Source organism: Tauraco erythrolophus, chromosome 13 (genome assembly GCF_009769465.1).
Source record: "Tauraco erythrolophus isolate bTauEry1 chromosome 13, bTauEry1.pri, whole genome shotgun sequence".
In the NCBI taxonomy this organism is placed as follows: Eukaryota; Metazoa; Chordata; class Aves; order Musophagiformes; family Musophagidae; genus Tauraco; species Tauraco erythrolophus.
Window position 1 is genome coordinate 18344913 of NC_141477.1, and position 13277 is coordinate 18358189.

The 13277-nt window shown below is 37.3% G+C and overlaps 1 protein-coding gene across 5 annotated transcripts in view; it reads right to left on the reverse strand.

The window, feature by feature from the left end:
- The window catches only part of TENM1 (teneurin transmembrane protein 1), a 250418-nt gene that overhangs the window by 142709 nt on the left and 94432 nt on the right, over positions 1 to 13277 (reverse strand). For all 5 annotated transcript variants that reach the window (XM_009990362.2, XM_086619787.1, XM_009990359.2 and 2 more), the window contains one exon: positions 5254 to 5492. In XM_009990362.2, coding sequence (XP_009988664.2) covers positions 5254 to 5492 — 239 coding nt within the window. The remainder of the gene's footprint in view (positions 1 to 5253; positions 5493 to 13277) is intronic.

The window sequence follows — 13277 nt, forward strand, 5'->3', positions numbered from 1 at the left end:
TTCTGCATTCTTCCTACTGGGATGTATAATGACTAGCCTAGTTTTATTTTTCATTACTAAGTCATATGAGACTTAGGAACAAACAAAACCTAATCTTACACAACAGTACAATGTCGTCAAGCTTTCTCCTCAGCTTCCTCAAAGATTTGTGACAATACCAAGTTCATCAGCAAGACTCAGGCTCAGAGAAAAGAGACACCATGATTTCCAGCTGTGAAACCCTGATGCACCTCTCAGGGAGAGTTATCTATCCCACTAAGGAGTTCAACGACATCTCAGAGCTGCACAACTGCATCACAGCTTTTAGGCATACCTGAAACATTTAGCAATGTTTACTATCCCATGATATTCTTCAGTGTAAAATCAGCATATTTTCCCCTTGACCCTTCTCTGCAGGTTTTCTAGTTCTCAGAGGTAAGGATTTCTATTTTATATTGTATAAAGCTACACAACCAATATTATATATCTACGCACTGAGATACATTGTCCTTAATATTTGGCCTGGCCTTTCCCAATGTTGAAACCATCACTCCTCTACATCTGCGCAGTGTGAGAAATGACAGGTCACGATGGCAGACAGCAGAGAGGTTTTAATTTCCTCACCCTCTGTATGAATATAATTTAAGACTCAACACCCATCTCCAGTGCATACTCATAAATAGTGATAATATCATGAAGGATAGGGACAACTTCATATTCATACTTGAGAATTCATTTGTATATAAAATAGTCATTTTGTAGTCAGGGATGGTTAAATCTAAGAACATGGGATGCAATTTTCAGAGGCACTGAACATTTGCATCTCCTGCTGAAATCAATAGGAACCGTAGGAGTTCAGCACCTTTGATCAATACGACCAGTGATTTGCAAGTCCAAATCAGCTGCTGATAAAATGGTAAGGTATCATGGAAGAAAAATCCTACTTACTAACGGGCTAAAAATAACTGACTAGATGAGCAGCCCCATCAAACATCATGTTGTACTTAAAAGCAAATGGCGTGGTGCTGAAAAATTACAGAAAAAAACACTATATTTCTTATCCTATCACTTGTATTTGCCTTGTTCACTCTTATTTTTTTTTGGTCAAATTTCTTCTTTAACTGTTAATGGCTTCTTAGGTTTTTATTACAATGAGATTAAAAAAAGAGACTATTTACTATACCATCCCACAATGGTAGCCTACTTAATACTCCTTATAGCAACACAGACCAACAGATGAACAGAAAGACACACCTATTGACTGCATTGAATCAAACAGATACCTTCTTGCCTTTCACGTGATAATTTGGAAATCTATGTTATAGCCTTTGGACATCAGCATGTACACAGAATCTGCTAGTCCTCATCTTAATTTACCAGACAAAATAAACTATTTAAAAAGCGTTAGAGAAATTTCAGTTTTCTTTTCCGCACTGTCCCTTTGCCAGTGCCATCTCTGTCAATATCTGAGCCTGGACTGGTGACATGGACCCAGCTCAGTCCTTTCAAACACCTCAGCCAGAGAAATATATCTCAACACGTAGCCAGGGATTTACCAGTATCTGTTTTACAATCAAAAATAGACAAACTTTAAGGCAACTGGATTTTAAAACTTCCCCCTCAAGATTTTTTCTTTTTTTTTTTTTTTTTTTATTTTATAAATTTGAGTATTCATTTGCATAAATCTTTAAAACACACACAGCTCATATGCCCTCCAGACACAGAGACTGCTAGCAGGCAGATTTTGCCCATTTCACATTGCTATCTGAAGAGCAGATCCCTTGTTTTCCCTTTTCACTCCACCAGCAGTTTCACCCTGCCTTAACCAAACGCTCTGCCCACTTCCCCGGGAAGTGGCCCTGGTTGGGCTCTCAGAAGCCGCTGCTGAAGCTGCTGCAGTCCCCAACGCATCTTCAACATGCACCAATGTCACCTTGCTGGTGGGTGCCCCAATTGCTCACCTGCCTTACCGCCCGCTCTGTGGGCAAACTCATCAGTCGTGTTCCAGACTGCCATGAAAGCACTCCAGTTCTCAATATATACCGAAGTACAGAAGAAAAATAAAAGTATATACGCCTTTATTCGATAGAAAATAATTCAACACGTTTACAGTGTGGAGACTAAACATCCACTTTATGAAACGAGGCTTTTTCAGAGTAACTACTATGACTTAGAACCTATTTACAGAAATTACTCCTTCTGAAGTGAAAATATGTGTTTTACTTGATAAACGAAATATTATGACTAAAGATTTTCAATAAATGAGCTGTTACACAACCATTGACAGTGTTCTATAATTTCCTTACTGTCCATATAATAGTCAAATTTATTTCAGCAAGGACCAAATAATAAACATGGTGATTATAGGCCAAAAGTGGAAACATGGAGAAAAAATATTTAACTGACTAGTAGTTCAAAGGAGAGAAATACAGAAGAAGTACGTGTCCTCAAGCAAAAGCTTCTCTATTGAGTCTCTCTGATAATAGGGAAAGACTGAAAAATAAAAGAACAAGAACATTTTGCTACTTTGCCTTTTGATTGAAAAGAAATCACAGCTTAGAGCATTCTGGCACAGGTCTCAATTCGTTACAAACATAAGAGCCACTTGCAAATTTTTGATCTGGAATAAGCTTCGGGTTTCCAAGGCTTTGGGAATGTTCTGACTAGAGGTTGAGATTTTAGCCTATTTTGAACATTTAACGTGTAGCTCATGCCTCTAACGGCAGTACAAGATATTTGAGAAAGTACATTTAAGTTAACAGATAAGGGGAAGAAAAAGCTTAATGTTAAATTTTGATCTACATTCATTTGGCTTGAAATCATAGCTCATTGTAAGCTAATGCAGACTATGCCACAAAATACAACGATGAAAATAATTTTGCCTTAACAAAGTCTCTCATATTCATCCAGTAACAACCACTTAGCTGATCCCACAATAAGTTTGATCCTGAAATTAAAATGAGTTTTGTTTTGCAATGGGGCCCACGTCTGTAGTCATTGCTCAGACTCTGAGTCTTTCTGACTTGAAGAAAACCTGCCTGGAGTGAGGACTGAGGGATCTGAATCATTGTGAGCAAAGAGAATGTGAAATTCTCTTTGAAGAAATGTGAGCAAAGTGAATTTTATCTTCAGGGTGTTACATACAGTCTGATTTTGTGTATTCAACTACTCTTATTTAAAACATGCACATTTAAATATTTGACATGAAAAGATATGCAAATATGAAACCCTACAGAGCAAGTGACCTTTGAAGATAGTTTATATGCTATTATTCATTCCTAACAAAAGAGAAAGAACTAAGGTACCTGACTCATAAGAACAGACCATGAACTTATTTACATATTTAACCAACCAGAAATGGGCAGCATGAATATTACTAATTTGGAATAAGCGAACTAACACTACCTGAATCTGTAGGGAAGCTTAAGCAACTGAAAAATTTCTGGGGCGTACAAGAACAAATAATGGCATCTTGGAAAATTTTCTGAATTAGGATTCATAGTTCAGAGATTTACATTTTGCTATAGAAAACATAACTGGAAATATTAATAAAATACAAAGCCATTTTCATTTTACCTAGTTCTGCCCAACTAAAGAAAACACGTTACACCTTTATGTTACCAGGTTAAGATATACACATACACATCTACAGGAAATTCAGAGAGAGCTTTTCAATTTATAGTGACAGGGAGCACTCACAGCCTTCTCAGGCTGATGACATGCAGCAGTATATCTCCAGAAAGTTAAAAAATTTTCAGTGGCAGACTGAAATCTAAGCAGAGATGAAACAGACAGTGCTTCATCCAGATAAAAATTGAAATGGTGTGGGTGGGATATATGTGTAGCAAACAGATGAGGCTGCAAAAATTATACAGCCAGTCCTAACTGAGGGCATATGCTCACCAGCTGTTATGTAAATCTGCAATTAATGTAGCTTACTAGATCCTCAGGTGCTTTCAAATAATCGTACACCAGAAATGATCAAATCTGCTTTTCCATCTGCATTAGATGAGGATGTTAGAAAAAATCCCTCCTGATGAGCATCTCACTGACAGTAACCAGAACTTTGCCACTATGGAACAAAAAAAAAAACAGTGGAAGATAAAAATGACTGAAATTATGGTAATTTTCACTATAAAGACATTTATTGAGAGAATACAGAAAAGCAGTGGCCACTTATTGATTTGATGGTACCTGTACTTGTATCCCTGTCCACGTTTTACCAAGTGCAAACCACTTTCAGGCAAACCCAGAGTTATTCCCATTCAAGATGTAAGATGTTGGGGATACCCTGGCTCTTGGCCACCCAAGAACTGGCAACTAAATCAACAAACCAAGAGTGCGTGCGAGAAAGGGCATCACACAGCAAAAATTAATTAGACTTCCCTATGTTTACAGAAGCCACAGTCGCATTCTAAGATTCTACAGAATGAATGTTTCGTAATATTTTCAATTCAGATTGAAGAGCCAATGTGATAATTAATGTTCAGCTCAAATGTCACTGGTGTAAGACTTGCTCTCCCATATATGATTGTAATCACACTGACTCCAAGTCCATCTCCAATGTTCAAAAAAAAAAAAAGGAAGGTGTTTCTAGCTACTTTGATAAATCCTGCCAATCCATCACAACAAAATTGCAAAATTGGGTACTTACAAAGGTGAGTTTGAAATTAAGTAGCTGCACTTCAATCTATACAACGTTTTTCTGAAATATAAATTCAATAGAGACGGCAAAATACATCTTAGAAAACATCGTGTAAAATAGTACATATTTTTAGAGCCAGCTGTCATTTCAGCCAATGATATAAAAATTAAGAGGGGAAAAAAATGAGGGATTTAAATTGTGATCAGACTGAAGAAATGAAATAAAGGTAGCAAGGCAAAATAAAATTAAGAGTTATCAGCGTTTTCCTGAATAATTGTCTAAGAGCAACAATGTTGTAAGGCTTAATATGAAAATCAAATGTTTAATTTAATAAAAATATCACAGCAATTAAAATCAGTAGGAGTCCTCTGCTAGTATAAACATGTCATCTTGAATAATATTTCTTCCTCTATTAGGCAGTATCAAGGTTAACAGAGTAGAAAGTTAATGAGAATTCCTCGTTGTATTCAACCTCTGGCCAACCTAGCATTTTGCTCACCAGAACTTACAAAGCACCCGACGGCAAACATTAGTAGTAAAACATGATTTGTACGAGTGTAAAAGCAAGCGAGACAACAGGAGAGAAAAGGTAAAGAACAATTCAGCACGGAAAAGCAGGAGAGGCTTACCGATCACATAGGCTAGCAACAACGCCAGGGTAACCGTAATCGCGGTCGCACTCAAAGCAGTGCACTTCCAGTTGCAACACCTGTAAGGTTTGTTAAAAGTGAAGGCAGGTCTAGAAAAGGTACTTCTAGGAAGAGGCCTAGGAGGTGGAGAGTAAACAGTATTGGATGTTAAAGGATAGTTCTGACTGGCTGCGCTGAAGATAGCTGAAGACCCAGATCCATGTTTAAATAGGAAATGCCTACGAAGAGAAGACAAAGAACCATGTTGTAAAAACCACGTTGTGACTGAAGAAGCAAAAGGAACTATGCAAGCACTGTATGAGAAATACTGCATATATCCTCCGAAAATATCAAAGACAGGAAAACATGTATTTGAATACCCTCTGTACTGGACGTTTTTCAACCACATGGCAAGATTTCCAGCAATTTTTCAGTGAAACAGTATACATGTAAATGAATTCTAAACTATCCTCCCAGTGGTTCAGATTAATGCTGAGGAGAAGTTATTTCTCAGTACAGTACCTGGGGGTCCTCCAAGACGAGCAGCCCCTTTGTGCCTTGTTACACGGGTGGGCCTGAGACATGGGAATTGTTGCCAGCAGTACCCACTCCATCCACGAACACATAAGCGGATTTATCTCACCAAGAACACAAAAAAAGTGCAGAAGCCACTACCACTCTGAATATTTATTTTTACTTTAGATTCTCTCCAGAATATAGGAAATAACAAAAAAAAAAAAAAAACACAAAAAAACCACAACCGGAAAAAAAAAAAAGAAGAAAAAGAAAACAAAGAAAAAAAGTGAGAAAGGTGGCTACTTAGTGGAAAATCTACAAGGATAATCCATTTTGAAGGACTGTAGTTACTGTATAGGTAAGTACCATTTCTTTAGTATTCTTAATTGAGCTATTTTGAGAGCAGTTTCTCTTCAAATGCTTTTGCCTACTGTGGTGATTCTCAAACATACTAAGAAAGAATTCATTTGCAGAACTATTTCAGCATATTTTGGAGGACTGATTGCCTTCAAGAAAAAATAGCAAAGACCTACGTTAGCACAAAAAATAAAGTACAGAGATGTGCCTTGCAGAACGGGCTCTGGTGCAGAAATATAGTGGCTGCCTATAGGAAGATGGATGGCTTTCGGGACTGGCAAGTGCTCTCCAAGAGAATTTAGGAAAGGATATTTAATTTTAAACAATAAATTACTGTGCTATGTGCTCAAAAATTGTGGCAAAAAAGGACACGTTCAGGCCAATCGTACCAATTCCCTATTCTTTTGGAAACACCAACTTTCTTTGGACATTCTTTCCTTTGTTTTATGTAAGTGGGCAAGTTTCTGAAGGACATTCTGAAGGTGCACATCTAAATCCCATGCCGTGGAATGCACCCAGACAAGTGTAGAGCTTTGGTGTTCCTCTGTCTCAAGCCATGAGGTCTGTGCTGAGAAACCAAGTGAAGGAGCACTGATACTACACAGCTTGCAAGAACAAGGACTGCCTTGGCCACAGAGCTGCCACTGGAGTATTGGTTTAGCCTGAATCTGTGTAGCCTTTCTTTTAACTACCCTGATTCAGAAAGGCATTTTCTAGAGAAGAGCATTCAACTCTCCAGAGCTTGCCAGCTCTTTGCTTTGGGAGCCAGACACTGGTGTGAAGCAATGACCCATTTGCAGCTCAGGTGCTTTGAACCGTGCTCCGTTCACATGAGCTCCCAGCTGAGTAAGAGCATCCGTGACTGTTGCTGCCTTTGGTTCCTATACAACCCTTTTCTCTGTTCTTCCATCGACTGAGCACTGTGCAAGTGCTCCGCAGACCCCAGGCAAGCACTACCATGCCACTTGTGCTGGGGGTGCAAGTTGCCCTCAGTTGCTTCTGCCAAAATTGAAGGAGGATCTTGCATTTAGAATCATGTGGCACTACGATGTCTGCAAGCCAAAAGCCACAGACACACTTCACAGCTGAAGTTAACTGGCCAATGCTGAATGGTCCAGAATCTTCCCAATGACAAGTGTACCCTTACACCTTCAGCAAGGTCCAAGACAAGTTTTTGGATACATATATGGATCAATCAGTCCATGCTGGTAGTATTTCTCTGATGGATTCACAGCAGGATGTACACAGGATCAAACGCTCAAGAGTATGAAACATGATTATACTGTGACATTTGACTTTAAGAATATTGTAAATACATGCTTCTGAAAAGGTAATTGCTAAAGTGGTGCAATGAGTACGATATTATGTATTTCCATTATAAGATTTTAAAAGAAAGGTTACAGTTCTCAAAAATGCCAGATTATAGAAAATAAAAAGGTATTACAGGGCAGTTTCATCTTTTAAAGGGCCTTTATTCAGGCAGTTACATAAAAAAGAAGGTAAATGAGAATACTGGTTGGCTTGCATTGCAGATTGCAGTGCCTACATATCAAGATTCTTTTAACGAACCACGAGACTGAAATTTCTGTGTTGCTTGTGTTGAGTACTAGTTATTCCTGCTTCATACTTATTACCCAAGTAAACAGCACTCAGACAAAAAAAGGACAATTGAATCTGACTGAGTACAGCATCTTGGCATTATATCAGACAACATATTGCAGTTTTCTTCCTCATTAACTTTCACAGCCATAGATATATACATTATATAGATGGCAATGCTCTGAACATGGCAATGTTACCTGTAACTATTTTAGCTCAAAAATCCTGAAGTCCATTATAGGAAAATAATAAATTCCAATGAAGTAACATAACTGTCTACAGGACTATATAATGCTGCTTCTCTCATACCAGGCCAAGAGAATAAAGTCAGTTATTTTGGCTGCAACGTTTCGTTGCTGCACATCAAGGCTTTTGCAAGTACGAGAGGCCTTACTTCTCAGTCGGAGCTTAACGAGATACATAATCATTTAGGAAAGAACATTCTAGCAAAATTCCTACTGATATTCAAGGGAGCAGAAGTAGACTCACCATATAAAATAAGAAACATGTTATTATATACACATAAAGTATATATACATACACACACAAATAGAAAAATACACATATTAACCGGCCAATAGTTCTTTAATTGCTTTACATTTTCAAGACATAATGACCAAACACTACTTATTTGATACTTCTTCATTTAAATTTTTTAGAAATTACAGCAAAATGGTCTGATATTGGCAGTATTGATTGTCCTTTATGGTGCATAGCTCAAAGATATCAGAGGTAAAGGGAAGGAAATGCTGAACTGAAAGTTATTATTAAGGCTCTAATAGCCTTGCAATCAATAGCCAGTAATAATTTCATTCTCTTGCACAGGGATTTATAAATGTGGCTTCGTAGCCTGATGGTAAAATGGTAGTGTGCAGAGGGATTTCTTTATTAGCAGAAGAGTGCTCAGAAGCTGGATTCAGCTCACACCCTTTTAGATAGATGACTCCATTCGCACAGAGAAGAATTTACATAGCTCTAACCTGTAATAAAACTGAGATTCTGAGGCAATGCTACAGTGAAACTGAGCTACTAGTGAAATAATGTTGAGAAAATGTTAAAAATCACAATTGTTTATGCCTTCCATTTTTGGGAGAGTATATTGAGTACCCAAAGACATTTCTACAGAATTTGAAAAACACTGGTGGCACAAAGACGAATTTCCAAAGCTAGACTGTGACTGTGTTCTCATAAACTCAGAGGACTCCTCATCTGTCTGAGCACACCACTGTTCCCAAAGGACATTAGGACATGGTAAACTGTTGCTATCAATTCTATAAAATCAGGTGCTCTCCTGAAAGAGCAAAATAATAAAAATTGCAGTTCAAAAGTTTAGATGTCACTGCAGCAGACTGTGTGTGCTTTAATATTCCATCTAAGAGAGAAGCTAAGGCTTTCTTCTTTTTTTTTTTTTTTTTGTAAACTGAGAACACAAGAGAAATCCACGAATTTATAAGAATGATTGAGAAGACCACACGTTCCAAGCGGGGAAGTTCTAAATGTTCACTAAAACATCAAAACCATTCATAAAGAAGATGATAATATTCTCTTAAAAGGAAAAACACAGGACATAATCTGTAAGGCGTTTGTTTGTGAAATAAAAGTCATTTAGTATTATTATACTGATAATGCCAATACATAAATAAATATTAAAGGCTCAGTAATAATTTCACGTATAAAGGAGGCAGTTGGAAAACATTCCCTCTTTCTTAAGGTCACCACAATGTCTGTTTGTCTATCTGACCATTTGTTCATCTCCACAAATGTAACACTTTTGAACTCTGAATCCTCTTAAGCAAAGTTGACAGGAAGAAAAAGATTCTACCAGACTCATAGCAATCAGGGATGTGACCAAAACCCCCCAAAACCTCATCAAACCCAGCAAAAGCCCCAGGGAGCTCCTGTTTCTAAACTCAGCTCTTTGTCCTCTCTAAGCCCCTCTAGCCACCCATCCAACACTGCACAGTTGCTAATGAAGCAGAATACGTATTGGCTGATCAACAGCTAGGTCTAAAGCAGCTACACTGACATGCCCAGTAAAGAGATAAGGACTGATAAGGACTAAGGGAAGGGAGCTATTGGGGAGTACAGGTGAAAGAAGGCGTGAAATTAGATCCCTTAGTCCTGCTGATCACAGAACAGCTTGCTTTCTGTAAAGAAGCAGTTTCATGTGGCTCGTCTAAGTGCTCTTGTTCAACCTTCAGAAGAATGGCATATAACTCCAAGAGTGCAGTTCATACAAAAATGATGAATTCTCAGCTAGGAGAAGGTTAGAGAACATGCGTTCATTTGTTTCTTTACACTCTTGTCTATCAGGATGTTTTGTTGTGTACTTTTGGCTTCTTATCTGGAATGGTAATTGAAGTCTTATAAAAGCTACACGTGAAGCAACATCCCAACTGAATTCACACGGTGGTAAAATAATACTATTACAGAAACTAGATTAACCCCACACAGAATTTCTTAATTAAATTCTGAGGAAATATTTTGATATCCCAGTACTGTAGTAATGTCCCTCAACTGTGTCAAGGGCTTGATATCACTTCTGTGAGTTGTATGCATTTACCCTGTGCCTATTGTCTGTAGCTCTAGAAGTCCACCTTCGTTTGTACCTATAACGTGTTTTCCTTCCATTTCCATTAAAAACTACAGAACTGTAAGAGGAAAAAATAAAGAATAAAAGCAGATTTGAAAGTGAACCACCAAGTGAGTTAGTAGAAACACAAATCTCGCAATACCTTGGCCAAAAAACGAGTCTGCACTTCTCCTGAATAAACCAAGTAGGAACATGTTTGTACAAGTATGTGTTTCACATTCAAGAAATAGTCACCTGAAGTGTTACAAATTGCTGCATAGCTACGTGATAGGAAAACTAAGGAGTCTTCAGTTCGATCATTTAAATTTTTCAATTTCTTTTCAACTAAATTCTGTAACTGCATACAATATATATTACTGTGTATCTAGACCAATGTTTAAGTGGGCAATTGAAGTAATTCTTTTAGATGTCAATAGAAGTGCAAAGGGAATTTTTAAGAGGCATAATAGAGGAAACATAAGAAGGTTGTTCCAAATTTTGGCATAGCCAGAAAATATATAAGGATGGCAGCCAAAAGCGATTTGGAACTGATACAGTTGCCCATCTACTTTGGCAACATTAACCACAAGCCCATTTCTACCTGACCCTTTTAAGTCACTTAATATTTCCTGCGATGGTGGGAAGAAGCAGAAATTTTGGATGGATTTTCTATCCATCCTATTCTGCACTAAAAGTGAGAGGGAAAAGAGGGGAAAAAAAAGTAAACTTCTAACCTTAGATAATAATCAGACTATGGACCTCTGTTTATAAATCTCACATACGGTACTCAGCAAACTTCTATAAAAACAAGACAGTTATTCTAAGGTCAGTATATAGTATAAAAACAAGACACTTGACAACAAAGATATATGCACTATAGCCTCGTCCTGAAAACTAACCCAGGAAAACTGTACGTGAATATAAGGCATGACTTACAATTACAGAATCTGACCTATAATTTTATTTGCCTTGTTTTATCTTTTTGTGTACAAGAACTGTAGGAGCAAGAATGCTCATGGGTGAAAGAAGAGGTAAATGGCCATAAAAACTATTTATCTAATTTATAAATTCTATTTTTACATGTATAATTGAAATACATTTGAAAACCTCTAGAGATTTGTCTTTGAGAATAGAACCGCTGTGTTAAAATCTCCTCTTTGAGCTGGAATCATTCACATGGAATCGCTTCCCTTTATTCACTCATGTTTACTTTACATCGTGTTTAAAAACTTAGCCCCGTGACCCTGGCTGTGAAAGGATGTAAAAAGAATCTGTATCCTTTACTCTTCGCTTCAGTACAGAACAAGTGACACGATGCTGACTCACTTGTCTCTTGTTGCTGCAGGCAAGCTAAGCCTGTTAACCAGGTGACTAAACTTTCAAGTCCCTGGCAGAAATCTGGGACGATAATTATATAAATATAGGACAGTGCCAAAATCAATCGAGAACAGCTTCTAAAATGGAGCAGTCATCCAAAATACAATTGTCTTCTGGTTTCATTGGCTATTTAGTGGGGAAAAAAAAAAAAAAAAAGATAAAACAAAAACTGCCACACTGGGGACATAAATTACTCTTGTATAGATCAGTATGGGTTTTATTATGATGATACATGGTAACATTGCTACATTAAACCAGTTGTTTTCCAAAGTGCTTTTCTGTGGCTTAAGGCTTTCCTGTAGCACTACAATTCAAACAACAGCACATGGAGATTTGTGTGGTAAGGAAGGAATAAGGGAGCTCATGGTTTGCTCTATTTTTTTTTTCAATAAATTTTAAATTTTTGATCTGGAAAATGAGAACAATAGTACTTCCAATAATATTTAGAATGGTTACATAAAGAATAGCATGTAATATTCACAGAGTACTTTGAAACCATGAATTGAGAAGCATAAAAATACCAATATTATACCAATATTGTAATATAATATTATGATTTTGTTGCTTAAATTCTGCAGTTAGAAGCATGGCTTAAAACAAAGGAAGGAAGGAGCTAATCAAAACAGAAGCAGTTGCCCCACAGTGCTCTCTGCCATGAATTCCCTCCTGTGGGCATTCATGCATATCGTAACTGACTTTTGCTCCCAGCATTTGAGGCTATGTCCAAATACCTGCTCTCACATGGATATGGTCTAAAGCTGAGCCGTACAGCTGCTGTGACAAATAACACAAAGTTTACTTGACAAGAGATGTATCACATTATCTATGTCAATACCATCTAGTCTTCCAACACAGATTTCCTAGAAGTAGCTATCCAGGGATGGATACCCATTTATGGGCAATAACATTACACATACAAATGGATTTTTCTTTAATATGAAAAGATAGTCGCTTCTGCGTATCTCTGACCCTTTCTGCTGCATAGTCTCTGTTTCCCAAATCAGCCCAGACTCTTTGTATTAACCTGTAATTATTTTTCTCCTTCAAAATTTATATTCAATCTGTCATATTCAGTCTGTTTCTGGTTTTGCAGACGAAAACACTGTGTTTCATAGCAAGCTAATGGGCTGCTGGCTTACCGGTAGCCATAGAATAAAAACTATACTATGTACTATTCCCTTATTCAAAATAATGAGTGAAGAGTATCTGCAGCATGATTGCTCAAGTGATGATATCAAGCCTGCAAAAAAACTCTCTTACACATACATATACTATCCCACTGTCCCACGGAAGGCCACAGTAGAGCTTTTTCCAAAAGAATAAATACAGTAGAGTATATGAACAATTTAAATTGCCTTATTGTCCTTACTGACTAAATCTCAAACTATTCAAAAGAAGGACCCATCGCTGTTAACATGAAAATTGTACTTCACTGTAGCTGACAAATGTTGATATTTTTATTTTCAGAAAAGATGCTTTCATTCTTGCATGGTCATATTTACAGTTTTCAATTTGTCTTTTACCATTCAGAAGTCTCAAATATTTTTAGGATCTTTTCTTCTGTGCAGTGAAAACACATAGGACTTGGACTGAATTTAAAACC